The sequence below is a fragment of the Pan paniscus genome, chromosome 5 (genome assembly GCF_029289425.2).
Source record: "Pan paniscus chromosome 5, NHGRI_mPanPan1-v2.0_pri, whole genome shotgun sequence".
In the NCBI taxonomy this organism is placed as follows: domain Eukaryota; kingdom Metazoa; phylum Chordata; class Mammalia; order Primates; family Hominidae; genus Pan; species Pan paniscus.
In genome coordinates, this window is record NC_073254.2 from 49,075,386 (window position 1) to 49,101,852 (window position 26,467).

Consider the following 26,467-nt stretch of genomic DNA (forward strand, 5'->3'; position numbering starts at 1 on the left):
CAGCCTGGGCAACACAGGGAGACACCATCTCTACAAAAAAAATTAAAAATTAGCCGACTGTAGTGCCGTGAGCCTGTAGTCCCAACTACCCGGGAGGCTGAGATAGAGGATTGCTTGAGCCCAGGAAGTCAAGGCTGCAGTGAGCTGTGATTGTGCCACTGCACTCCAGTCTGGGTGGCAGAGTGAGACTCTATCTCAAAAAAACAATACATACACACAAACACAAAACCCAAAACACAAATTATATATTTGGACTGTATTGCTCTCTATTGACCAAATTCATACTTCATTTTGACTGAACTGCTCTCTAATTGCTTTGTGCATGTTTCATTTCCCCTACTGTACTGCGGGCTCCTAGTGGGTAGGGATCCTTTTATTCCTCAAGTCTCCTAATGTACGACGTACACTGCTCTGAACAGTGCACAGATGTATGAATATTTACTGATGACTACCTCCTACACCCTATTCTAAGGAGCCCTAAGAGCTAGAGTGGAGCTGACTCAACTTTAGCCAGAAATGCCTTCAGGGAACCCAACCCGCTCGATGCTTCATATAAATTGCTTTCTAAGATTCTGCTTAGATTAAGAAAAAAAGGAGACCCCAATTTCTCTTTGGCATCTAAGTTTCACATTTTCAATGCATTATAGTCAACAGTCTTTTTGGATATTATCTCTAATGGGAAGCTTTTCTCTACAGTTCTTGCAAATGCTACTTCTAAATGATCCTACAAAGTCCAGGAAAAAAATTAGATAACATATTAATACTAGTTCATCAACTCCAATAAATAAGTCAATAACCTCACCATAGTCCAGCCCTTCCAAAAGAAGCAACCCCTGGTAGGACCTTAATTAAAGCTGGCAGAAAATACCAGCCCACCATTCCCAACCGTCTGTGACGACTGTGTGCAACCATCACAGAGGTGGTTAAAAAGCATCAGTCCCTAAAGGAGAGGAAAACAATTAATGGGCTCTCAATTCAGGAAGACAAGTACAGTGCCCTGGCCAAGAACAGCAGCCCTCTCCTAAAACTGCAGTGATGGCCAAGCCAGAAAGCTCATAGTTGGGTGAGGCAGCTTCCATTAGAGAAAGCACAGGAGCAATTGGTTGTTTTGCCTTAATGTTCATCTTCCCATTAAACCCAACAGACTGAAGTTCTCATTCTAACAAAGCATGCTTAGCCCAGGGCTGGCCCATTTACCACCCTGAACAGTCACAGACTCTGGAGGGTTAAATTCAAGAAAAAATACTAGAGAAACAGGAGCTTAGAAGAAAATATTTTCTTTATTAGAGTGTTAAGATGTGAAACGTCTTTCCTCAAATACAGGCAATTTACTCTCTTGCCAATTTACTTCTCTTACATCCTATACAATTAACACGAATCCACAAAATCCTTTGTAATGAACATCTAATCAACCAATAAATTAATCCTTCATTTATGCTATTACTACTGAATGAAGTCTTTCCTACTAGACCATGTGAAAGAGGACTCTAATCCTTCATTTATGCTATTACTACTGAATGAAGTCTTTCCTACTAGACCACGTGAAAGAGGACTCACATCACCAGGTTTCTTAATTTGTCTCTTGATCTAGACCACATTTAAACTACTGGTCAGGCCGGGCACAGTGGCTCACGCCTGTAATCCCAACACTTTGGGAGGCCAAGGCGGGTGGATCACCTGAGGTCAAGAGTTAGAGACCAGCATGACCAACGTGGTGAAACCCCATCTCTACTTACAATACAAAATTAGCTGGGCGTGGTGGCACATGTCTGTAATCCCAGCTACTCCGGAGGCTGAGGCAGGAGAATCACTTGAACCCGGGAGGCGGAGGTTGCAGTGAGCCGAGATTGCGCCACTGCACTCCAGCCTGGGCAAGAAGAGCGAAACTCCATCTCCAAAACAAAAACAAAAACAAAAACAAAAACAAAAAAAAAAAAGGAGGGCTGGGCGTGGTGGTTCACGCCTGTAATCCCAGCACTTCGGGAGGCCAAGGCAGGAGGATCACTTGAGATCAGGAGTTCGAGACCAGCCTAGCCAACATAGTGAAACCCTGTCTCTACTAAAAATACAAAACATTAGCCAGGCATGGTGGTGGGCACCTGTAATCCCAGCTACTCAGGAGGCTGAGGTAGGAGAATTTCTTGAGCCCGGGAGGTGGAGGTTGCAGTCAGCCGAGATTGTGTCACTACACTCCAGCCTGGGTGAGAGAGCAAGACTCCATCTTGGAACAAATAAAAAGTAAAAATAAAATAAAACTACTGGTCAGAAAAATATCATTCTTACAACATAGTCACTTGCCCCTCAAATAAACATAAACTTTATTTTTAAAATTTAAGGTGAACGCCAACATGAATTGAAGCCAGGACAGACCTAACAGTTTATGTGGTAATATGGGTAGGATGCTAGGCTTAATATGCAGCATTATTATTCAGAGAAGAATACACAGGAATGCTCACAGGACTCCACCACTTGAACCACCTACAACAATGAACTCCCAGCATCAGGGCTTTATTCAACCAACCAAAACCAACAACCAGGCACCATCATCACCTTAGCAAACTGTGGAAGACACTGTTTAATCAATTGGCATAGAAGAAAACAGATCAAGAAATCAAACACCTAGAAAAGTGCCTCACAACAATCAGAATATTTAAAATCACAGTTAACTCAACAAACAACTCTCACTTATTCACCACATTTGAAAAGTCAAAATATCACTGGGGCCTCTCTGGGTCATGGATAAGGAGGTCGATGGGCCATAAGGACTGAAAAGACATCAACAAGACATGCAAACAGGGTAAATAAAGCAAAGCCCAACAACAATATTTAGAATAAATAATTGAGCAACATTGTTTCTTTTTTTAAAATACTAAAGGTAAAGAACTTCACTCTTTCAAGACCCAAACCATAGCAGAGAGACAGGAGTAAATTATAAATGTGGATGAAGCAACATCCACAGGACATGAAGATGGGGCTGGGGAAACGGGAGAAGGGGTAAGCTTTTGCATTGTTGCTATTGGCAGGAGAGCTGAGCAGTCTTAAAGAACCTCCTCTGGGGAGCGGCAGTCTACGATTCTAGGTTTGCCATGAAGGGGTATCACAAGTCCCAAGGCCCACCACCTACCCCTTCTCTTCTCCAAGGGCACCTACCTTACTGTAAGTCACTACTGATAAGTTGTTTGCGTGACTGCTGGGAGACAGATTTACAGAGTTCTGTGACAGTCTATTCTGGTCTTGCTCAGTTTGGTCAGGAGCAGGAGCCCATGTGTCAGGAGCAGGAGCCCATGTGTTTTTGCTGATCGAGTCGAACTCGGAGCCCCCAGGGTCTTTTAAGTTGTTTTCATCTGATTGTCGGTTCTTTTGGGGAGAGGCAAAAGGGTTGAAGTTTCCTTCTACCTTACGATGCGGCTGTGTGTTGAACTCCGTTTCAAAAGATGACAGCTGCTGCGTTACTCCTAAAAGTCCACCCACCTCCACACTGAGAATCACCCAGATGACATCTGAAACAAAAAGGTAACTCATTTCAATGCCAGGCTTACCCTTAAAGGCCCAAGATAGCCACCACCAAAAACCCCAAACATTATCCAAACCACAGAATGAAACATTCTTCTATATGCTAGTTTTAAAAGCTTGCTAACAAAGCTGCCTGGTACATTTGCATTGCATGCATAGCTACATTTTTGGTAATGTCAAATTCAAATTCTAGTATAAATTCAGCAGAGGTCTGTGGTGAGATCCATGAAACTCTATTTATAAAAAGCTTACCAGTTGATGCCAATGCACCGTCATCTTTGGAAATCATTATTCCAGAGAACGATCAATAGATAGAAATCAAAAGTTACTCTTCCTAGAATTGGTATCTCTTTGTGGTTTTTCACTTTATTTTACATGTATTTTACAATTACGAGAATTACAACTTTATCAACGCTCTTCCCTTTGGGGGCAATTTAGAATGACCATATGTTGTCCAAACTAGGACAAATGAGAGTGAAAGAGGGACCTATTAATAATTACGCCAGGACCAGCATTTATCTAGACAAAATGGAAGATACTATCACCCTGGCTATCTTCTCAATCTATTTGACCAAAAGACACCAAGAATTTGGCATGCCTCAGACTTTCTAAAATACCCAATTTAACACCTGCTTTGCTTTTCTGTCATACAGTCATGCATTGCTTAATGAAGAAGATATGTTCTGAGAAATGTATCATTAGGCAATTTATCACTGTGTGAACATCATAGAGTGTACAAACCTAGATAGTAGAGCCTACTACACACCTAGGCTATATGGTATAGCCTATTGCTCTTAGGCTACAAATCTCTATAGCATGTTACTGTACTGTTACTTTATTGAATACTGTAGGCAACTGTAATACAACAGTAAGTATATGTGTATCTAAACGTATCTAAGGCCAGGCCAGATTTCATGTCTGTAATCCTGGGCATTCTGGGAGGTCTAGGCAAGAGGATCACTTCAGACCAGGAGTTTGAGACCATCCTGGGTGACACAGGGAGACTCTGTCTCTACCAAAAACTTAAAAATTAGCTGGCCGTGGTGGTGCTCGCCTGTAGTCCCAGCTACTTGGGGGACAGAGGTGGGAGGATCGCTTGAGCCCAGGAGGTAGAGGCTGCAGTGAGCTGTGATTACACCAATGCACTCCAGCTCAGGCAACACAGCACCACCCTGTTTTAAAAAAAAAAAAAAATTACAGCCGTGGGTGGTGGCTCATGCCTGTAATCCCAACACTCTGGGAGGCTGAGGCAGGAAGATCACTTGAGGTCAGAAGTTCGAGACCAGCCTGGCCAACATAGTGAAACCCCGTCTCTACTGAAAATTAAAAAACTAGCTGGGCATAGTGGCGGGTGCCTATAATCCCAGCTACTCAGGAGGCTGAGGCAGGAGAATTGCTTGAGCCTGGGGGGTGAAGCCGAGATTGTGCCACTGCACTCTAGCCTAGTTGACACAGCAAGACTCCATCTCAAAAAAAAAATTAAAAAATTTAAAAAAATAGCTAAACATAGAATAGTAAAATATATGATATGAAAGATAAAAAATGATATACCTGCCACGGGAACTTACTATGGAGCTTTCAAGCCTGGAAGTTGATCTGGGTGAGTCAGTGAGTGAATGTGGACATTACTAAACACTATGTAGACTTCATAAACACTGTGCAGTTAAGTTACACCAAATTCATTAAAAAACAAACTACAATGTTATGGAAGCTACAGTGTCACTAGGTAACAGGAATTTTTCAGCTCCATTATAACTTTATGGGACCACCATCACTGACCAAAACATCATTATGCAGTACAAGACTATAGAGGGAAACTCTACCACCTATCCACAATTAAACCATAAATGTATTTTTAAATAGATGTACCATAGGACATTTGGTCATAGTTCAGCTCTTGATTTGCTCAAGTGCCAAAGCTAAGGGTTCAAATAAAAAAAGAAAGTAGCGGTTCCTGAACCTTTGATGTTCAGCACCTCACTCCAGAGAACAGTGACACGTACATTCCTGTTGGAAGGTTTTCAAAAAGCAAAATACAGAAAGGCCAAGAAGCTTTTAACTGTGTGAACCGTACTGAACACAAATACGAAGAACTGTCTAGGCTCCTAAATAACTGTTGAAAGGTTGATAGAAAAAGGCAAATGCATTCCATCAGTTAGCTACCTAGAAATAGAGATAATATAATCCTAGAACAAACACTAAAAACAAGCAGTGAAGGAAACTAAGGAAAACTCTCTCAGGCTGTGTTTATTCTAAATTTTTAATTTGGGCTGTATATCAAAAGAAGGCAGCCTGGCTGGGCACGGTGGCTCATGCCTGTAATCCCAACACTTTGGGAGGCCGAGATGGGTGGATCACTTGAGGTCAGGAGTTCGAGACTAGCCTGGCCAACATGGCAAAACCCTGTCTCTACTAAAAATACAAAAATTAGCTGGATGTGGTGGTGCACGCCTGTAGTCCTGGCTACTTGGGAGGCTGAGATGGGAGAATTGCTTGAACCTGGGAGGCGGAGGTTGTAGTGAGCTGAGATCGTGCCCCTGCACTCCAGCCTGGATGACAGAGTAAGAGCCTATCTCAAAAAAAAAAAGGTGGGGTGGAATCTTAAAGTATCATACAACCATAAAAACTTAGAGGTTTGGAAGCTGTATTAAGAACTGGTTGTATCCAAACAGCCAGCCTGGATGACAGAGTGAGAGCCTATCTCAAAAAAAAAAAAAAAAAGGGAATCTTAAAGTATCATACAACCATAAAAACTTAAGAGGTTTGGGAGCTGTATTAAGAACTGGTTGTATCCAAACAGCTAAGAGTCAGGCCCTAGTAAGTGGAGATGCAGTGACATCTGCTGTTCACTCCTGGAATTAGCAATTTCTTTCTCCTCTAAGAAGAGGAAATTAAAGCCACCAGCAGCAGCACTAGTATGACTCACAGGAATGTACATTCATTCCAGATACACTTATCATCAAAGAAAATATGGCCGGGCGTGGTGGCTCATGCCTGTAATCCCAGCACTTTGGGAGGCCGAGGCAGGTGGATCACGAGGTCAGGAGATCGAGACCATCCTGGCTAACAGGGTGAAACCCCGTCTCTACTAAAAATACAAAAAAAAATTAGCCAGGCATGGTGGCGGGCTCCTATAGTCCCAGCCACTCAAGAGGCTGAGGCAGGAGAATGGCATGAACCCGGGAGGCAGAGCTTGCAGTGAGCTGAAATCACGCCACTGCACTCCAGCCTGGGCAACTGAGCAAGACTCCGTCTCAAAAAAAAAAAGAAAAAGAAAAAGAAAAAAAAGAAAAGAAAATATAAATCCCCATGTAAACTAGCAACATAAAAGTTAAACCTCTTGACTTAACACCGCACATGTAGTGTGCCACTTCCCTTGAAAATCTGGGACAGTGCCAGGAATAGTGGGTCAGAGGACCTGTGTTCAAAGCTCAATCTCATAAATCAATCCAATGAAGTGGGACAATCCAATAGCAGGCAGCCTGAGGGAGAATCATTCCATGCTCTCCTATCCTAGCTTTCTAACACAAGACAGCATTCCTTCACTCTACTATTTGTTTTTCCCAAACAGATAAGCCCTGTCTTACAATACAGGCTGAGTATTCCTAATTTGAAAATCCAAAACTTTTTGACCACCAATCTGACACTCAAAAGAAAAGCTCATTGAATCATTTCAGATTTTGAATTTTTGGATTAGGGATGATGAACTGATATAATGCAAATATTCAAAAATCCAAAAAAATCTAAAATCTGAAACACTTCTGGTCTCAAGCATTTCAGATAAGGGATACTCAACCTGTACTTTTACTCCTCCTTGTCTACCACCCATCTGTTTTAAAAATAAATTCTTTTGTAAGTACATGATAGATTTGGCACACAGCTACTAAGCTACAGTCATATGCTTCATTCTTAGCTCAGGAAGCTAAACGCTTATGAAAAAGCTATTCTGAAAGCTGTTATCCATAAATAAGACTAATGACCTACCACCACCCCTTTTCTCCCTTTAGAACTAAAGCAACTTCAGGCTGGGTGCAGTGGCTAGCACCTGTAATTCCAGCACTCTGGGTGGTTGAGGAACGAGGATCACTTGAGCCCAGGAGTTTGAGACCATTCTGGGCAACACAGTGAGACTTCTTTCCCCCTCCCCCTCCCCCTCTCCTTCCCTCTCCTTTCCTTTCTTTCTTTCTTTTTGATGTCCTTTTTTTTTTGTTAATTAAATTTTTAGTAGAGATGAGGTCTCACTATGTTGCCCAGGTTGGCAAACTCCTGGGCTCAAGCGATCCTCCTGGTTCAGCCTCTCCAAGTATTGGGATTACAGGCATAAGCCACTGCACTGGCCAAAAATGTCTTTAGTATGACTCACCAGAACTTATCATACTTAAGCCACCTCCCCATCTCTTTGCGTTGGCTATTGCTCAGCTCTGTACATAGATTCTACATAGTAGCTATAAAAGGAAAGTCATTTGAGAAGCCACTGATTTATAAACACCAACAATAAATATCAGTTCTGACCCTCCTAAGTTACTGCTGCAATGGGTCATCATGAACAGCAAAATACAACTTCTACGTGGTACAATCTCAATCATCTTGTACCACTTCTAGACCTTATATTCCAGAATGCGTTCACCCCCTGCCTACTGTATTATTTTTAATCAAACAAATGAAAAAGTAAAGAAAAGGTAAAGATGGCCTAATAAGCTTGTTTCATAGACAATGACCATTCCCAATTCTTACCAGAATGCCTTGACTACTGAGATAAGAACTAGCTGCTAGCCAGATACTTTACCATCTGTTATAATAAAACCACAAGTGGAAGAGATCATCCAATGAAACTGCTTCATTTTCTAGATTTAAAAAATCTGAAGTCTAGAGGTAAAAGTGATGAGCTCAAGGTCATAATTTAAGTTAAAGCAGACTGAGAACACCCAGCTTTTAGTATAGCTTTAAAAACTCACACCTAACAGGAACGTGGGAACCCAAATACCCAGGGAACTAAAGCTATGGTTAAGTCAGTCCCATTTCCCAAGCCATAGTATCTTTACCCACAGACATATGATCTTTGGCACCAACAGGAAGAATGGACCACCAAATGTCCCAGAGAAGTAGCCAAGGAGGTAGAATCATGTGCCATGAGAACACAATGAGGACTTAGTAAGCAAATGGAGACCCTGATTTTAAAATGTCTGGCCTTAAGGAGATTTTCTTTTAAAGCACCTGAGGCCAGTCACAGCCACTCACATCTGTAATCCCAGCACTTTGGGAAGCCAACGTGAGCAGACTGCTTGAGCTCAGGAGTTTGTGACCAGCCTATGGCAACACCAGCCTAGGCAACACGGTGAAACACTGTTTCCACAAAAAATACAAAAATTAGCCAGGCATGGTGGCACATGCTTGTAGACCCAGCTACTTGGGAGGCTGAGGTGGGAGGATAGCCTGAGCCTAGGAGGTCGAGGCTGTACCACTGTGCTTCAGCCTGGGCAACAGTGAGACCCTGTCTCAAAAAATAATAATAATAAAAATAAAAAGCACCAGAGACAGAACATTAGAGCTAGAAAGTACTGTAAATGTTATCTCATTCAACTTGTCCCTTTACAGATGACAAAACCTCATTATTATAGTATAAACTTCCTTTTGTAGAAATACATCATAAATTACTAAAGAGAAAACATAGCTTTCCTATTTCTTAATCATGGACGATAAGTATAAAAGAGGCCAGGTACAGCAGCTCATGCCTGTAATGCCAGCACTTTGGGAGGCCAAAGCAGGTGGATCACTTAAGGTCAGGAGTTCCAGATCAGCCTGGGCAACATGGTGAAACCCCATCCCTACTAAAAATACAAAAATTTGGCTGGGTGCAGTGGCTCACGCCTGCAATCCCAGCATTTTGGGAGGCCAAGGCGGGCAGATCATGAGGTCAGGAGATCAAGACCATCCTGGCTAACACGGTGAAACCCCATCTCTACTAAAAATACAAAAAAATTAGCCGGGCATGGTGGTGGGCGCCTGTAGTCCCAGCTACTCAGGAGGCTGAGGCAGGAGAATGGCGTGAACCCGGGAGGCGGAGCTTGCAGTGAGCCGAGACTGCGCCACTGCACTCCAGCCAGGGCGACAGTGCAAGACTCCGTCTCAAGGAAAAAAAACAAACAAACAAAAATTAGTTACATGTGGTGGTGTGCACCTGTAGTCTCAGCTACCTAGCATGCTGAGGCATGAGAATCACTGGAACCTAAGAGGAGGTGGAGGTTGCAGTGAGCCGAGATAGCATCACTGCACTCTGGCCTGGGTGACAGAGTGAGACCCTGTCTCAACAACAACAACAACAACAACAACAACAAAACCAAAGCCAATCAAACAAATTTTTAAAATAAGTGTAAGAGAATAAAAGAAAAATGTTTAAGTTGGAGCTCACATCCATAATCTCAACGATTCATACTGACATACAAAGACATCACAGATTATGGTCAGATAAAAAATGTCTGCATACATGTAAAAGCTAGCATCAGAGGTCAAATCACATCATAATCAGCATATACACATCTACAATTTCTCCAGTAAAATAAAATAGTAAAAATCAGTGCAACATTCCCAACTGGTAAATCTGTTTCTGATGGGATATAATTCTGAAACTGCTGTCAGTGTATACTGGGGCTGAACAAATAAGTAAACGGATGTTATATAGTGGGAACAAGGTTTCTCACTTTTGAAGATATTATAGATAAGCAAGAAAGGAAGGCATTCTAAAAATGAATGCTGTGGTACTGAATTAAAGTCAGAGATGTCAATATAAGTTCCTGGTTATAATAGATGAAGAAATACAGAATCAGTTGTAGATACGTCCATATACAAAAGTTGGTGTGCATACATGTATTATCTAGCTCTGTTTGCCAAGAAGGACTAGAAGTTATGACACCCCAGTAGCAATGAACATACCCAGTGCCCAGATTTTGGTTTCTATATAGGATTCTCCAGTAAAAAGTACAAGAGCTCCTTGGATAAATGGCTGATTCTGCGGCTAGGGCATGGAAAATACAAGATGAATCTGAAACATCCTATAGTAGCAGAAAGAAAGTGGTCAAAGAACAAAAGGATAAGGGCATGTCACAGGGACATATAAACCAACCAGAAAGAACTTCCACTGGCCAAAGCTGGAACAATTCGAGCAACATAATAAATAACATAGTTTTAAGTCACAATCCAAAGTATAAAATAAACATACATGAATCCTGGCTGGGTGCAGTGGCTCACGCCTATAATCCTTGCACCGTGGGAGGCCAAGGCAGGTGGATCGCCAGGTCAGGAGATCGAGACCATCCTGGCTAAAACGGTGAAATCCCGTCACTACTAAATATACAAAAAATTAGCTGGGCATGGTGGCGGGCACCTGTAGTCCCAGCTACTCGGGAGGCTGAGGCAGGAGAATGGCGTGAACCCAGGAAGCAGAGCTTGTAGTGAGCAGAGGCCACGCCACTGCACTCCAGCCTGGGCGACAGAGCAAGACTCCATCTCAAAAAATAATAATATATATATATATATAATGTATATTATATATATTTTATATATTATTATATATTATATTTTATATATATATATTCATGGATCCACAGTGCTATACATATAAGTGGGAGAGAAGAGACAAACTTCCTAACAGAGGAATTCCAAACAATATATGTAGATACTCCCTGTTTCCAAGAGGTAGAACTTAATTCTATACATCTCCCATTCCCTCCTTGAGAGTGGGCTAGCCTTGTGATTCGCTTCCAAAAAATTGCATAGGGAGAAGGAAAAACAGTAACTCTACAACAGAAAAACCTGGCAAACATACTACTTAACCAAGTGATCAAGGTTAGCATCACCAATGACAATAGATGAATATCAAGTACCCTTGATAGGGTGCTTTACCTCTGTGGTATTCTTTCTAAACCCCGTAACATCAGTGTAATCATGAGGAAAACATCAGACAAGCTCAGATTACATGTCATTCTATAGGATACTTGCCAGTATTCCTTAAGACAGTCAAGGGTCATGAAAAACACTGAAAGACTGAGAAATTGTCACTGACTAGAAGAGATTGGAACACATGACAACTAAGTGTAATGTGGTAGCCTAGATTGGATTCTGGAATAGAAACAGGTCATTAGTGAAAAAATTGGTGAAATCCAAATAAAGTCTGGAGTTTAATTAATAGTAATATACCAATGTTGATGTCTTTAACAAGTGTACTATGATAATGTAAGGTGATAACAATAGGAAAAACTGGGTATATAAGAACTCTATATTTGCAACTTTCCTGTAAACCTAATTATTACAAAACATATACTAAAATAAATTGGTACAGTATTAGAAAATCATATTTCAGAAATTAACAGGTAAAACTGCAACAGAGGCCGGGCATGGTGGCTCACGCCTGTAGTCCCAGAACTTTGGAAGGCTGAGGTGGGTGGATCACCTAAGGTCAGGAGTTCAAGACCAGCCCGGCCAACATGGCGAAACCCTGTCTCTACTAAAAATGCAAAAATTAGCCAGGCATGGTGGCACACACCTGTAATCCCAGCTACTGGGGAGGCTGGGGCAGGAGAATCACTTGAACCTGGGAGGGGCAGGTTGCAGTGAGCCGAGATCATGCCACTACACTCCAGCCTGGGACACAGAGCGAGACTCCATCTTAAACAAAAACAAAAACAAAAACTGCAATAGAGCTGATGCAGACCACTTTCTATGGAGAGAATTGACTAGCAAAAGAGAGTGTTTTGATATCTAGCGAGGGGTAGAACAAGGTTGTAGCAGGGCAAAAAGGGAACCATCATGCGCCCAAGTCCTTTAGAAGCCTCAAAAACACCGTTTTATCAGCTGAAGACAGAAGCCAGTCCTATCTGCAGGGAAACGCTCCCTTTCCCAGTAGAGCATTACAGATCAGTTAACAGTCTTCAAACTAGGGTTACATCAATGACTGTACAACCGAACCACCATCATCTTGATGTGGATGTTGGGCTGAGGCTGCTTGACTAATCCCAGAGCCTGCTTTTGACCAGCAGTTGTAAAGAGAAACCACTTAAGCCAAACAATAAACTGCTTCATCAATAGGCTTCCACTTGGTTCTGGGCTTCCCAAGGGGAAAGGTCAGGGGACTTGGGAAGGGACCACTTCAAAAATCTAACGTACATGGACACCTCCCAGTGGTTAAAGGTATAGCTGAGACTAAACTCTTGGACGCTTCTGATCTTTAGAGCAACCACCACTCCTTGTGCCTGGGAGTTGTGAGACATGAATGCCCTGGCATCAGGAGGCAAAGCCTGGTGAAGGTCAACAGGAAGATTATGGTGGAGGCCACTTCCAGATTTGAAGGTTGTGGGTTCAAATCCTTTAGGAAGATCAACCCATCTTCAAAGCAGAACAGGAACTTCACACTTCCCCTAAGGATTAAGAAACAAAAGGGGTCTGGCTGCAGTCAGCTGCTGAGCTATAAGCTACAGGCTCATATTTCATCTCTATAGAAAACCTGGGTATGTACTATCTAGCTTCAGTGAGAAAGGCTTGAAAGTGGACTGAAACATGCCCCAACAGTAGGCAGTGCAAAAGTCAGTATTATGCTCTTTTCAGGCTGGAACCATGGAGGGTGTCGAAGAGAAGAAGGTTCCTGCTGTGCCAGAAACCCTTAAGAAAAAGCGAAGGAATTTTGCAGAGCTGAAGATCAATCGCCTGAGAAAGAAGTTTGCCCAAAAGATGCTTTGAAAGGCAAGGAGGAAGCTTATCTATCACAAGGAATATAAGCAGATGCACAGAACTGAAATTCAAATGGCAAGGATGGCAAGAAAAGCTAGCAACTTCTATGTACATGCAGAACTCAAATTGGCGTTTATCATTAGGATCAGAGGTATCAATGGTGTGAACCCAAAGGTCTGAAAGGTGTTGCAGCTTCTTTGCCTTCATCAAATCTTTAATGGAACTTTTGTGAAGCTCAACAAGGCTTCAATTAACATGCTGAGGATTGTAGAACCATATATTGCATAGGAGTACCCAAATCTGAAGTCAGTAAATGAACTAATCTACAAGCATGGTTATGGCAAAATCAATAAGAAGTGAGTTGCTCTGACAGACAACACTTTGATTGCTCGACCTCTTGGTAAATATGGCATCACCTGCATGGAGGATCTGATCATGAGATCTATACTGTTGGAAAATGCTTCAAAGAAGCAAATAACTTCCTGTGGCCCTTCAAATTATCTTCCGCATTAAGTGGAATGAAGAAAAAACTACCCATTTTGTAGAAGGTGGAGATGGTGGCAACAGGGTGGACCAGATCAACACGCTTAATAGAAGAATGAACTAAGGCGTCTATCATGATTATTTTTCTAATCTAGTCAGTTAATAAACAGTATGCGCTCTCAAATTGAAAAAAAAAGTCAGTATTATGAGCAGGTCTTGACATCTTTGTGCGTGTCTCTTAACTGCTAAGGCAGCAGTGTGTGCATACCATTGTGAAAAGAAGGAACTTACAGTTGTCCCGGTGCCGATCTGTCTAGTCTCAACTTCTAGTCTGCACTGCCACATAATTTACTCAGCACAGTAGCCACGCTCCCCTGACACATGTCTGGGCACTCAGATTCTTTCACCACATCTGTCAACATGCCACCTATGCCTCAGCACCTAAAGGGGAAAAGGCTAGAGATAGGCTCCAGTTCATCAGCTTCTCAGTGACCTCCTGATTTCCGAGGCTTAGACCCCACCAGCAGCAGAGTACCACTGAAGGACAACCTCCACTGAAACTCCGCATCCCTACCCATTCTCACTCCCTACCACCTCTTACCTCAAATGTGCATTAGAAACTTGTTCCTTAGTATTTAGCATTATACCCAGGAATTTCCTTTTAAAATGCAAATGCCCCTCAAAAAACGTATTAAGCTACCTTAAATCTAATCATCAGAGCAACAAATCAGATCAACCAATGGGCACAAGTTCACACAGGAAAGAAGAGAAGCCTAAAAAAGGCACTGATAGGAGAACTGAAGAGGAAACAACAAAGAAACTATTCCTATTTCACAATTTTTCCACATTATGCCCTATTTCAAAAATATGAGATTTTCCCTTAAACACGGGGAGGGAGCAGTACAGCAATCATTTAATCACTTATTTATCTCAAATCTTAGGAAACAAGGGTCCTTGCTTCCCAAATCCAGGAAATCAGTGCCATGGAATTAAGAGTAAAAACCTGGCTGGGGCTGAAAAATGAAAATCTGTTCAGAATGAAAAAGGAAAAAGCAACTCTCCCATAATTGGACTGGGAAGACAGACACAGATAAAGACAAGTACAAAGTTAAGAGGAAATATTATTTCTCCCAAGGTCATGCAGCAGCAGTAAAATGTCCTAATGACCCTCTCTTTGTGTGGCTACTGCCTTAGTACCAATAATGCTTCCAGACCTAGTTTGCTATAGCCATCTATTACTGAGAATACCCAATTGCTAAACTGCCCTTGCTTCATGTCAACACCTAAACCCTAATTATTCCTGTTTCACCTAATCCTGTCTCAGAAACAGCAACCAATCCAGAACTGACCCCTGTCCTACCAAGCATCCCTTAAAGCTTCCTCAGAATCCTTTAGCTAGAACCCAAGCCCTACAAAAGATGCTTCCCTCCTCCTTCCTGTTCCATGGCATTCCACAGTTCCTCTGAAGTGCCTTCACTCACTGCATCACATCAATAATCTGATTTTGTCAGACTACAGGCTTGTTCACGGTGATCTTTGAACCTAGATGCCTTCCTCTCTTCCTCCCCCTCATTCCAGCTCATAGATGCAGAGACCCCATCACCCCTTTCCTTACAGTCTTCCCTCTTGCATGACTGCCCTCCCCTGAAATGGGCCCACCTGGCTCAGCCATCAGCTGATACCATAAGGAAGGAGAAGAGATATATTCATTCAATAACAAGGGCATCAGAAAAGATAGAGAAGGAACAGCCCTGACAATAAAGGAAAACCGGGAGTCTATGGTGCTCTAGAAGCCTAGTGACGAGTGTTTCAAGAGGACAGAGGACAGAGTCACCAGCTGAGTCCAGTGCTGCTAATAAGTCAGTAGAGTACTAAGGACAAACCATTGGATGTAGCAACACAAAGGTCACTGGAGAGCTTGAAAAAAGCAGTCAGTTTCAGCGGAGTAATGGGGATAGACAGCTACATAGAATTTGTGAGAGTAAGAGATCAGGAGGTGGAGACAATTATTATTGGTACATTTGTGAAGAAGTTTTGCTACGATGGAGGGCAGAGAGATGAGGGAGAAGCTAGAAGAGGAGAATTAAGAATACTGCATTATTTGTTAACAGCAAGAAATTTAAAACAACTCAAATGTTCATCAGTAGGTACACAGAATATATATATATAGAAGGATCTTCATTTCTTCTGTATCACAGAAGAAATGAAGATTTCCATTAACTTGTTTTTGAGACAGAGAGTCTCACTCTGTCACTCAGGCTGGATGGAGTGCAGTGGCATAATCATGGCTCACTGCAGCCTTGACCTCCTGGGCTCAAGTGATCCTCCCCTCTCAACCTCTTGAGTAGCTGGGACTACACGCAGGCACTTGCCACCATGCCTGACTATTTACTTTTTGTAGAAATGGGGTCTCCCTTTGTTGCCCAGGCTGGTCTTCAACTCCTGGGCTGAAGTGATCCTCCTGCCTCAGCCTTACAAAGTGCTGGGAAGACAGGCATGAGCCACCACATCTGGCCTCTATTACCTTTTAAGAGTGCTCTCTAGGATATACATATTAAGTGAAAAAAAGTGGCCAGGCACAGTGGCTCACGCCTGTAATACTTTGGGAGGCTGAGGCGGGTGGATCACCTGAGGTCAGGAGCTCAAGATCAGCCTGGCCAACATGGTGAAACCACGTCTCTACTAAAAATACAAAAATCAATCGAGCATGGTGGTGCGGGCCCGTAGTCCCAGCTACTTGAGAGGCTGAGGCAGGAGAATCGTTTGAATCTGGGAGGCAGAGGTTGCAGTGAGCCAAGATCGCACCACTGCACTCCAGCCTGGGTGACAGAGCAAGACTCTGTCTCCAAAAAAAAAAAAAACAAAAAAAGTTAAGATGCAGATCAATATCTGTAGTTATAAGATTGTGTTAGAAAAGGGGCAAATTTATATACATTTGCTAGTGTTTGCTAAAAGAAAAAAACAATGAATAAAAATGAGTACCCTATAGCAGGAGGATGGGACTAGCTGAAGGAGGCAGGGATGGATATATATTATATCCATCTAAATATATTATGTAAATAAGTTTTGACTTAGGAATCACAAAATGTTTCACATATTCAAAAAATAAAATTAGGTCAAGGTGAGACACCGTAAAAATGGAGATAAGGAAATTCCCTAGGATGGTGACTGGCACAAGGCAGGTGCTCAATAAGGAGCAAATTATTAATGCAAAAGTACTTAGCACCATAAGTAGCATTAAAAAACTGCTTACTGTGTTGCCCTGTTGGAAGTTAGAGTCACTGTTAAGGGTAACGTCTGAGGATCGGGTATGTCTAATTTAACCTGGAGAACTATAACAATGACAGTAAATTGAAGGCAGAAAATACCTCCTTACTAAGATGCGTTAACATTTAATATTGCTAATTTAAATATAAATTATTGTAGAGCACAGTGGTTCATGCCTGTAGCCTCCAGCCTCCCAGGAGGCTAAGGTAGAAGGATCACTTGAGCCCACAAGTGTAGCAACACAGCTACATTCCGACTCTACAAAAAAAATTTAAAAATTAGCTGGGCATCATGGCACATGCCTGTAGTCCCAGCTACTCAGGAGGCTGAGGTGGGAGGACTACTTGAGCCCTTACGTTTGAGGCTGCAGTAAGCTACGATTGTGCCGCTGCACTCCAGCCTGGATGATAAAGTGAGACCCTGTCTCAAAAATAATAATACATTTTAAAATAATGATAAATTATGTTGATAACATCTGCCTTTGATAAGACCGGACACTAACTTGTTAATGGACACCATCTTTGGTAGGGAAGACATACACAACAAAACAGTAACTGTTTTAAAATCCATAACACTACTTTATAGGAGTCTGCTCTGCAGACCAACCACCTCCATCAAGATCATGTGGTTTCTGTGTTAAAAATACATATTCCTTAGCCACTATCTGCAATGAACTAAAACAGGTTTCATATACAGAATCTAAGAGTTTATAACGACACTTACAAAAAGGGGGAAATCAAACCAAATCTTTAATTCTTCTTCTTCATTAATTTCATTGAAAGCAACAAGAGCATCACCTTCTTACTCTAACAACTGAAAATTAAAGGTAAAGAATTAAGCATTTAACCAGCCTTTTTGGTAGAAATTAAATTTCAAGATAAGTCACTGTTGATGAACAAAAGGATTCCCCCACTTCAAAAGAATTCCAGCTAATAAAAGTAGAAGGAATCGCTACTTTGTAACTTCTAATGAAATGATTTAGGCAATCATCACAAATTGATGAAACAATTATGCAAAATATCGATTGCAGAGATCCCTCTGCAATGGAGGGATCAGGCTGTTACCACCTGAATCCTTTAATCTTAGCATCACTAAGGCTAAAAAATTTTGAACAGTGAAAATAATTTTGAAAAAGAAGACTAACTTATTCCTGATGTCAAAACTTATCACAAAGTGGCCCGACACGGTGGCTCATGCCTGTAATCCCAGCACTTTGGGTGGCCGAGGCAGGCAGATCACTTGAGATTAGGAGTTCGAGACCAGCCTGGCTAAACATGGTGAAACCCCCGTCTCTACTAAAAATACAAAAAAATTAGCCAGGCATGGTGGCATACCCCTGTGGTCCCAGGTACTCAGGAGGCTGGGGCAGGAGAATCACTTGAACCCAGGGGGGCAGAGGTTGCAGTGAGCCAAGATCGTGCCACTGCACTCCAGCCTGGTGACAGAGCAAGACTCCAGCTCAAAAAAAAAACTAGTGTGGTATTGGCAGAAAGACAGACATATTAAGACCAATGGAATAGGAGAAACTGCCCAGAAACAAACCTTGTGTATATGGTCAAATGATTTCAACAACGGTGCCAAAACAATTCAATGGTGAAAGGACAGTCTTCTCAAAAAACGATGCTGAGAAAACTGCGTATCCACGTGCAAAAGAATGAAGTTGGACCCTTACCTTATGCCATATACAAAAATTAACTCAAAATGGATCAAAGACCTAACCATATGAGCTAAAACTATAAAACTCCTAGAAAAAAGCTTAGGGAAAAGCTTTATCACATTGGATTTGGCAATGGTTTCTTGGACATGACACCAAAAGCTAATAAATTAGACATCAAAATTAAAAACTGTGCACCAAATGACACAATCAACAGAGTAAAAGGCTACCCATGGAATGAGAGAAAATATGTACAGATCATATATGTCATAAGGGGTTAATATCTCAAATATATAAAGAACTCCTACAACTCAACAGAAAACACAACCTGATTTCAAAATGGGCAAAGGACTTGAATACACATTTCTATAAAAATACAAATGTCCAATTAGCACTTAAAAAGATACTCAACATTACTAATCACGGGGAAATGCAAATCAAACCACAATGATACCACCTCACACTTATTATGATGGCTACTACTAAAAAAAAAAAAAAAAAAATCCTTAGTTGCCCTTGGTGAAAGCTTTTGCTTCCTAGAGACATCAGAAAATGCCAAATGTTGGTGAGGATGTGGAGAAATTAGAACGCTTGTGTGCTGTTAGGAATGTAAATGGTGCAGCTGCTTTGTAAAACAACACGATTCCACAAAAAATTGAATATAGAATTGACAAATGATCCAGTAACTCTACTTCTAGGTATATAAACTAAAGATCTGAAAACAGGGTCTCAAAGAGATATTTGTACACCCCTGTTCATTCATAGCAGCATTACTCACAATAGCCAAAAGGCGGAAGTAACCCAAGTGTCCAGTAAAAGATCAATGAACAAAATGTAGTATATATATACACCAAAATATTATTCAGCCTTTAAAAGGAAGGAAATTCTGATACATGCTATCATATGGATGAACCTTGATAATGTTAAGTGAAATAAAGTAGTCCCAAATGGACAGATACTATATAATTCCACGTATGTGAGGTACCTAAGGTAGTCAAAATCAGAGACAGTAGAATGGCGGTTTCCAATGGCTGGGGTGAAGGGGAATGGAGAATTATTAATGGGTACAGAGTTTCAGTTTTGCAAGATGAAAGGGATTCTAGAGATGAATAGTGGTGATGCTTGTGAATATACTTATTGCCAGTGAACTGTACACTTAAAAATGGTTACAATAAATTGTATGTGTTATTTTACCACAATTAATCAAAACAAAAACAAAAACATCAGAGGCCTACTGATTCTGTTATTTGTTGAAGGCCAAGCAGTAATTTATTATGTGGCAGAATTAGAAGTCAGATCTTTTTTACTCCTGGTCTAGTGCTTATTGATGACATCTTGCAACAATCCCACCCCACCCCTGGTCAGTTTTGAGAGTTCCACTAATCAGAAAATAACTAATACTCATGGAGAAAACACTTCCTGGCAGAAAAGATGGAAATATTATCCTAATAATTTAAACTTCTATAGCCTACGAAAAAAAGCATAATCTGAGTGGGTAATAGCACTACCACAAAAAAACGTAATATAGCATGAAACTACACTTAAGAACTTAAATTACTAATTTAAATTTCAAAGTACAATTGTGTTTAAGGATATGCAGGAAATCAAAATGATAGCTACAGTACATTAAGAGTCAAATCTATACAGCTGGCATAAAATCATTTTGGCATTAATGTTGAAAAGCACTTAAATATAACATTGGATAAAAAGGCTTAAAATTTAAATATTGTCCATTTTATATGCAAATAGGAAGACAAATGGCTGGTATTCTTACTCCTCCAATACTTCTTTTTCTTTTTGTTTTTTTGAGTCTCACTCTGTTGCCCAGGCTGGAGTGCAGTGTCGCAATCTCGGCTCACCACAACCTCTGCCTCCTGGGTTCAAGCGATTCTCGTGCCTCAGCCTCCCAAGTAGCTGGGAGCACAGGTGCCTGTCACCACGCCCAGCTAATTTTTGTATTTTTAGTAGAGACGGGGTTTTACCATGTTGGCCAGGCTGGTCTTGAACTCCTGACCTCAAGTGATTGGCCCACCTTGGCCTCCCAAAGTGCTGGGATTACAGGTATGAGCCACCGTGCCCAGCCTCCTTCACCAATTCTGATGAATTTACCAACCAGTATAATTGGGACATACTTGGTACATCTTGATATCTGTGAGATTTTCATCAAAGGGTAAAATTTAGAATAAGATATTGAAGAAATACTTCCAAGTATTTATTAATTCTATAACTAGAAAGTCAAATTCTAGACTACCAACTAATTACCTAATTTATTTTTTTATTTTTTTTGATGAAGTTTCACTCTTCTTGCCCAGGCTGGAGCACAATAGCGTGATGTCGGCTGACTGCAACCTCCACCTCCCGGGTTCAAGCAATTCTCCTGCCTTAGCCTCCCAAGTAGCTGGGATTGCAGGCATGCACCACCACACCTGGCTAATTTTGTTTTTGTTTTTGTTTTTGTTTTTGTTTTAGTAAAGATGGGGTTTCACCATGTTCACCAGGCTGATCTCGAACTCCTGACCTCAGGTGATCCGCCTGCCTGGGCCTCCCAAAGTGCTGAGATTACAGGTGTGAGCCACCGTGCCCAGCCACATAATTCAACTTTAAATTCCAAACATTTAAAAACAACAACCACCCATTCCTCTGGTACATCTTCCAAGGTGAGGTTTAACTTCTACAGAGCTAATGTGTTAGTTTTGAACAATTAAGAACAAAATAAGATATACGCCTCATTGGTCTTTTAAAAGAAACTCAAACCCTATTTTGGATACAATTATGAACAAAAAGTATAAAACACCATTACTGATGGTAACTAGTTACTCTTGGTGAAAGCTTTTGCTTCCGAGAGATCTATACATTGTGTTAACTCTGCTCTCTCTTCCCTCTCCTCCTGAAAGAGGATGGGCTTTGTTTCTGGCTTCAAGGAAACTGCTCCCCATCAAACAAACCTAGCTGGACCAGTGCAAGAACCAGCAGAACAAATAACATAGTAACCTCTCCCCATCAACATTCTCTCCAAAGAGAACTACACTAGCTCTTTAGTCATCAAATTCACTGACAGAAGTCGGAGTTGAATATAGCAACAAAGCAGAACTTCCTTAATGTTTCTTCTTTTTCCCTCCTCCCCCCTTCCCCTCTTTTTTTCCTATTTCTTCCCACTATCTTCTTCATTTCTTTGGTCTTATCCAGCTTTACCAAGCATCCCTTCCTTCTCATCTCCACCACACGCCCTTCATGGGCCAAGGTATTTTCCTAGTTCAAATGTGAGCACAGAGCTTTGGGGGCATTAATTCAGCACCAAACTGAGTAGGTCTATCAACATCTCTCATAGGGGTACTTAGAACTCCCTCATGGCCATCTGGACATCTCAATCCTACAAAAGGCAGTCAAACCACTCGCCCACATCTGATGTGCAGAGTAGACACGTTCTCTTGGTCAGACATGCTGAAGTTGTACACCTTGATCTGTGATGGTTAGCTACTCAACTCTCTTACAGATGACCAGTGGGTGCTAATCTTCATCAAAAAGTACTGTAATCTCCAATCTATCTCCCATTCTTTCCCACAGAATGCCCAAAGTGTACTAGTCATGCTTAACCAGAGTTTATGCTTTTGCCCACCTTCTTTCAGTTTAGAAATGAAGTACCTTCTCCCAATCGCCAAACATAAATTTAATTTAGTTAAAAGACTAAATTTGGTGAAGTTTCCAATATTTGAGAAAGTCCTTCCAGCCTATCCTACCTCAAAGGTTATTATTTCTTACTGTTCATTATTTTTTCTTATTGAAAGGCTTTTTTTTTTTTTTTTTTTGAGATAGCGAGTCTCGCTCTGTCGTTCAGGCTGGAGTGCAGTGGCACGATCTTGGCTCACTGCAACCTCTGCTTCCCAGGTTCATGCCATACTCCTGCCTCAGCCTCCCGAGTAGCTGGGACTGCAGGCACCCGCCACCACGCCCGGCTAATTTTTTGTATTTTTAGTAGAGACAGGGTTTCACCATGTTAGCTAGGATGGTCTCGATCTCCTGACCCCATGATCCGCCTGGGTCGGCCTCCCGAAATGCTGGGATTACAGGTGTGAGCCACTGCACCCGGCCAGGAGGCATTTTTTAACAGATTCCTTTTTTTCTCTTTTCCAAGACAGGGTCTCTCTTTGTTGCCCAGGCTGGAGTGCAATGGTGCTATCACAGCTCACTGTAGTCTTGACCTTCTGAGCTCAAACAATCTTCCCACATTTGCCTGCAAAGTAGCTAGGACTACAGGTGCATGTCACCATGCTCAGCTAATTTTTAAATTTTTTTGTAGAGATGGGGGTCTTCCAATATATTGCCCAGGCTGGTCTCAAACTCCTAGGCCTCAAGCAGTCCTCCTGCCTCAGCCTCTCAAAGGGCTGGAATTACAGGCATGAGCCGCTTTGCCCGATTGTATTTTATTTTTTTATAGCAGTTTTAGGTTCACAGCAAAACCAAGAGATATTTCCCCCACATATGCACAACCTGCCTATCAACATACTGCACCACAGTGGTATTATTTGTTACAATTGATGAACCAACACTGACACACCATTATCACCAAAAGTCAGTAGTTTATGTTAGGATTCACTCTATGTCGTACGTTCTATGGGTTTGGACAAACGTACAATGACATGTATCCCCCATTATATTAATATATCAGGCGGGGTGTGATGGCTCACACCTGTAATCCTAGCACTTTGGAGGCCAAGGTGGGCGGATCACGAGGTCAGGAGTTCCAGACCATCCTGACCAACATGGTGAAACCCCATCTCTACTAAAAATACAAAAATAAGCCAGGCATGGTGGTGCGCACTTGTAATCCCAGCTACTCGGGAGGCTGAGAAAGGGGAATTGCTTGAACCTGGGAGGCGGAGGTTGCAGTGAGCCGAGATCATGCCACTGCACTCCAGCCTGGGCAACAGAGCGAAACTCTGTCTCAAAAAAAAAAAAAAAAAAAAAAAAATGGTATTCAGAATACTTTCACTGCCCTAAAAATCTGTATTCTGCCTATTCATCTCTCCCTGCCCCCAGTTCTGACAACCACTGATGCTTTTACTGTCTCCGTAGTTTTATCTTTTCCAAAATGTCATAGAGTTGGAATCCAACAGTATGTAGCCTTTTCAGATCAGCTTCTTTCACTTGGTAATATGCATTTAAGGTCCTTCCATGTGCCTTAATGGCTCATTTCTTTTTAGTGCTGAGTTATACTCCATTGTCTAGGTGTACCACACTTTATTTGTCCACTCACCAACTAAAGGTCTTCTTCATTGCATCCAAATTTTGGCAATTATAGATAAAGTTGCTATAAACATCTGTGTGTAGGCTTTTGTGTGAATGTAAGTTTTCAACATCTTTGGGTAAATACCAAGGAGCACAGCTGCTGATGGGAGGGTAAGAGAATGTGGCTGTACCATTTTGCATTCTCACCAGCAGTGAATGAGAATTCCTGTTGCTCCACATTCCTACCAGCATTTGGTATTGTTGGCGTTTGGGATTATGGCCATCTTAATAGGTATATAGTGATATCTCATAGTTGTTTTAACTTGTAATGTCCTGAAAACATATAATGGTGAATATCTTCTCGTAAGTTTTTATATGCCATGCCATCTGTGCATTTTCTTTGGTGAGATGTCTGTTCAGGTGTTTGGCCCTTTTTTTTTTTTTTTGAGACAGAGTTTCGCTCTTGTAGCCCAGGCTGGAGTGCAATGGCGCGATCTCGGCTCACCACAACCTCCGCCTCCCTGGTTCAAGCTATTCTCCTTCCTCAGCCTCCCGAGTAGCTAGGATTACAGACATGCACCACCATAGCCGGCTAATTTTTGTATTTTTAGTAGAGACAGGGTTTCGCCATGTCAGCCAGGCTGCACTTGAATTCCTGAACTCAAGTGATCCACCCGCCTCAGTCTCCCGAAGTACTGGGATTACAGGCATGAGCCACCGCCCCTGGGCCTGCATATACTTTTTTTTTTTTTTGAGATGGAGTCTCACTCCAAATATTGTTTCTGTCACTCAGGTTGGAGTGCAGTGGCACAATCTCGACTCACTCCAACCTCCACCTGCCGGGTTCAAACGATTCTCCTGCCTCAGCCTCCCAAGTAGCTGGAACTACAGGCACACACTACTGTGCCCCGCTAATTTTTGTATTTTTAGTAGAGACGAGGTTTCACCATGTTGGCCAGGCTGGTCTTGAACTCCTGACCTCAGGTGATCCACCCACCTCAGCCAGCTAAAGTGCTGAGATTACAGCCATGAGTCACTGAGCCTGGCCTTTTTACACTTTTTTTTTTTTTTGAGACGGAGTCTCACTCTGTCACCCAGGCTGGAGTGCAGTGGCATGATCTCGGCTCACTGCAACCTCCGCCTCCCAGGTTCACGCCATTCTCCTGCCTCAGCCTCCTGAGTAGCTGGGACTACTCCAGCTGCACTCACCTGCCACCACGCCTGGCTAATTTTTTGTATTTTTAGTAGAGACGGGGTTTCACCGTGTTAGCCAAGATGGTCTCTATCTCCTGACCTCATGATCCGCCCGCCTCGGCCTCCCAAAGTGCTGGGATTACAGGTGTGAGCCACCATGCCCGGCCCACCTTTTTACACATTTTTGAAATTCAATCTGCTAATATTTTGTTGAGGATATGTGCATCTAAGTTCATGAGAAATAGTTTTATAATTTTCCTGTAATCTTTGTCTGGTTTGGGTATTAGGGTAATGTTGGCCTCACAGAAGGAGTTAGGAAGTATTCCATTTGCTTCTATCTTCTGAAGGAAATTGTAGAGAATTAGTATAGACTGGGTGTGGTGGCTCACACCTGTAATCCCAGGACTTTGGGAGGCCAAGACAGGAAGACTGTTTGACCCAAGAGTTCAAGACCAGCCTGGACAATATGGCGGAATGCTGTCTCTACCAAAAGAAAACTAGCCAGGTGTGGTGACACATGCCTGTAGTCCCAGCTACTTGGGAGGCTGAGGTGAGGATCATTTGTGCCTGGGAGACAGAGGTTGCAGTGACCTGAGATCACTGCATACCAGCCTGGGCAACAGAGCAAGACTCTGTTTCAAAAAGAATATAAAAAGAGAATGAGTATAATTCTTCATTAAGTCTTGGTAGAATTCACCAGAAAACTCATTTGGACCTGGTGCTTTCTGTTGCAGAAGTTTATTAATTATTGATCCAATTTCTTTCACAGACAAAAGCCTATTCAAGTTGTCTATTTTTCTTGAGCAAGCTATGACAAACTGTGTACTTCAAGGAATTATTCCATTATATCTAGGTTATCAAGTTTGTGGGCACAGAGTTGCTTGTAATATTTCTTAATTATCCTATGTTGGCCATGTGGTCTTGAACTCCTAGGCTCAAGTGATCCTTCTGCCTCAGATTCCCAAAGTGCTGGGATTATAGGTGTGAACCACTGTGCCTAGCCTCAATATTTAAAATATTTAATTCCACTCTCTTCTTGATTGCATTTCTGAGGAGAAATCATATGTAATTCCTACTGTTGCTCCTCCACGGGTAAGATATTTTTTCCCTTTGGCTTCTTTCAAGATTTTTCTTTATCTTTGATTTTCTGCAGTTTGAGTAGATATGCTAGATGTCATTTTCTGGGCATTATCCTGTTTGGTGTTCTCTGAGCTTCCTGGATCTGTGATTTGATGTCTGACATTAATTTGGAGAAATTTTCAGCCGTATTGCTTCAAATATTGTTTCTGTTCCTTTCTCTATTCTCCTTCTGTTATTTCCATTATGTGTGTATGTTACGCCTTTTGTAGTTGTCCCACAGCTCATGGATACAGGAGTCCTTCCTTATCCATGGAAAATAAGTTCCGAGAC

At 41.9% G+C, this 26,467-nt stretch overlaps 1 protein-coding gene and 1 pseudogene across 5 annotated transcripts in view; one reads left to right on the forward strand and one right to left on the reverse strand.

Annotated features, from left to right (window-relative positions):
* Positions 1 to 26,467, reverse strand: part of ILRUN (inflammation and lipid regulator with UBA-like and NBR1-like domains) — a 154,513-nt gene that overhangs the window by 60,622 nt on the left and 67,424 nt on the right. For all 5 annotated transcript variants that reach the window (XM_034961890.4, XM_034961891.4, XM_003808541.5 and 2 more), the window contains one exon: positions 3,151 to 3,500. In XM_034961890.4, the coding sequence (XP_034817781.1) occupies positions 3,151 to 3,500 (350 nt within the window). The remainder of the gene's footprint in view (positions 1 to 3,150; positions 3,501 to 26,467) is intronic.
* LOC100977062 (large ribosomal subunit protein uL30-like) lies at positions 13,120 to 13,840 on the forward strand (annotated as a pseudogene).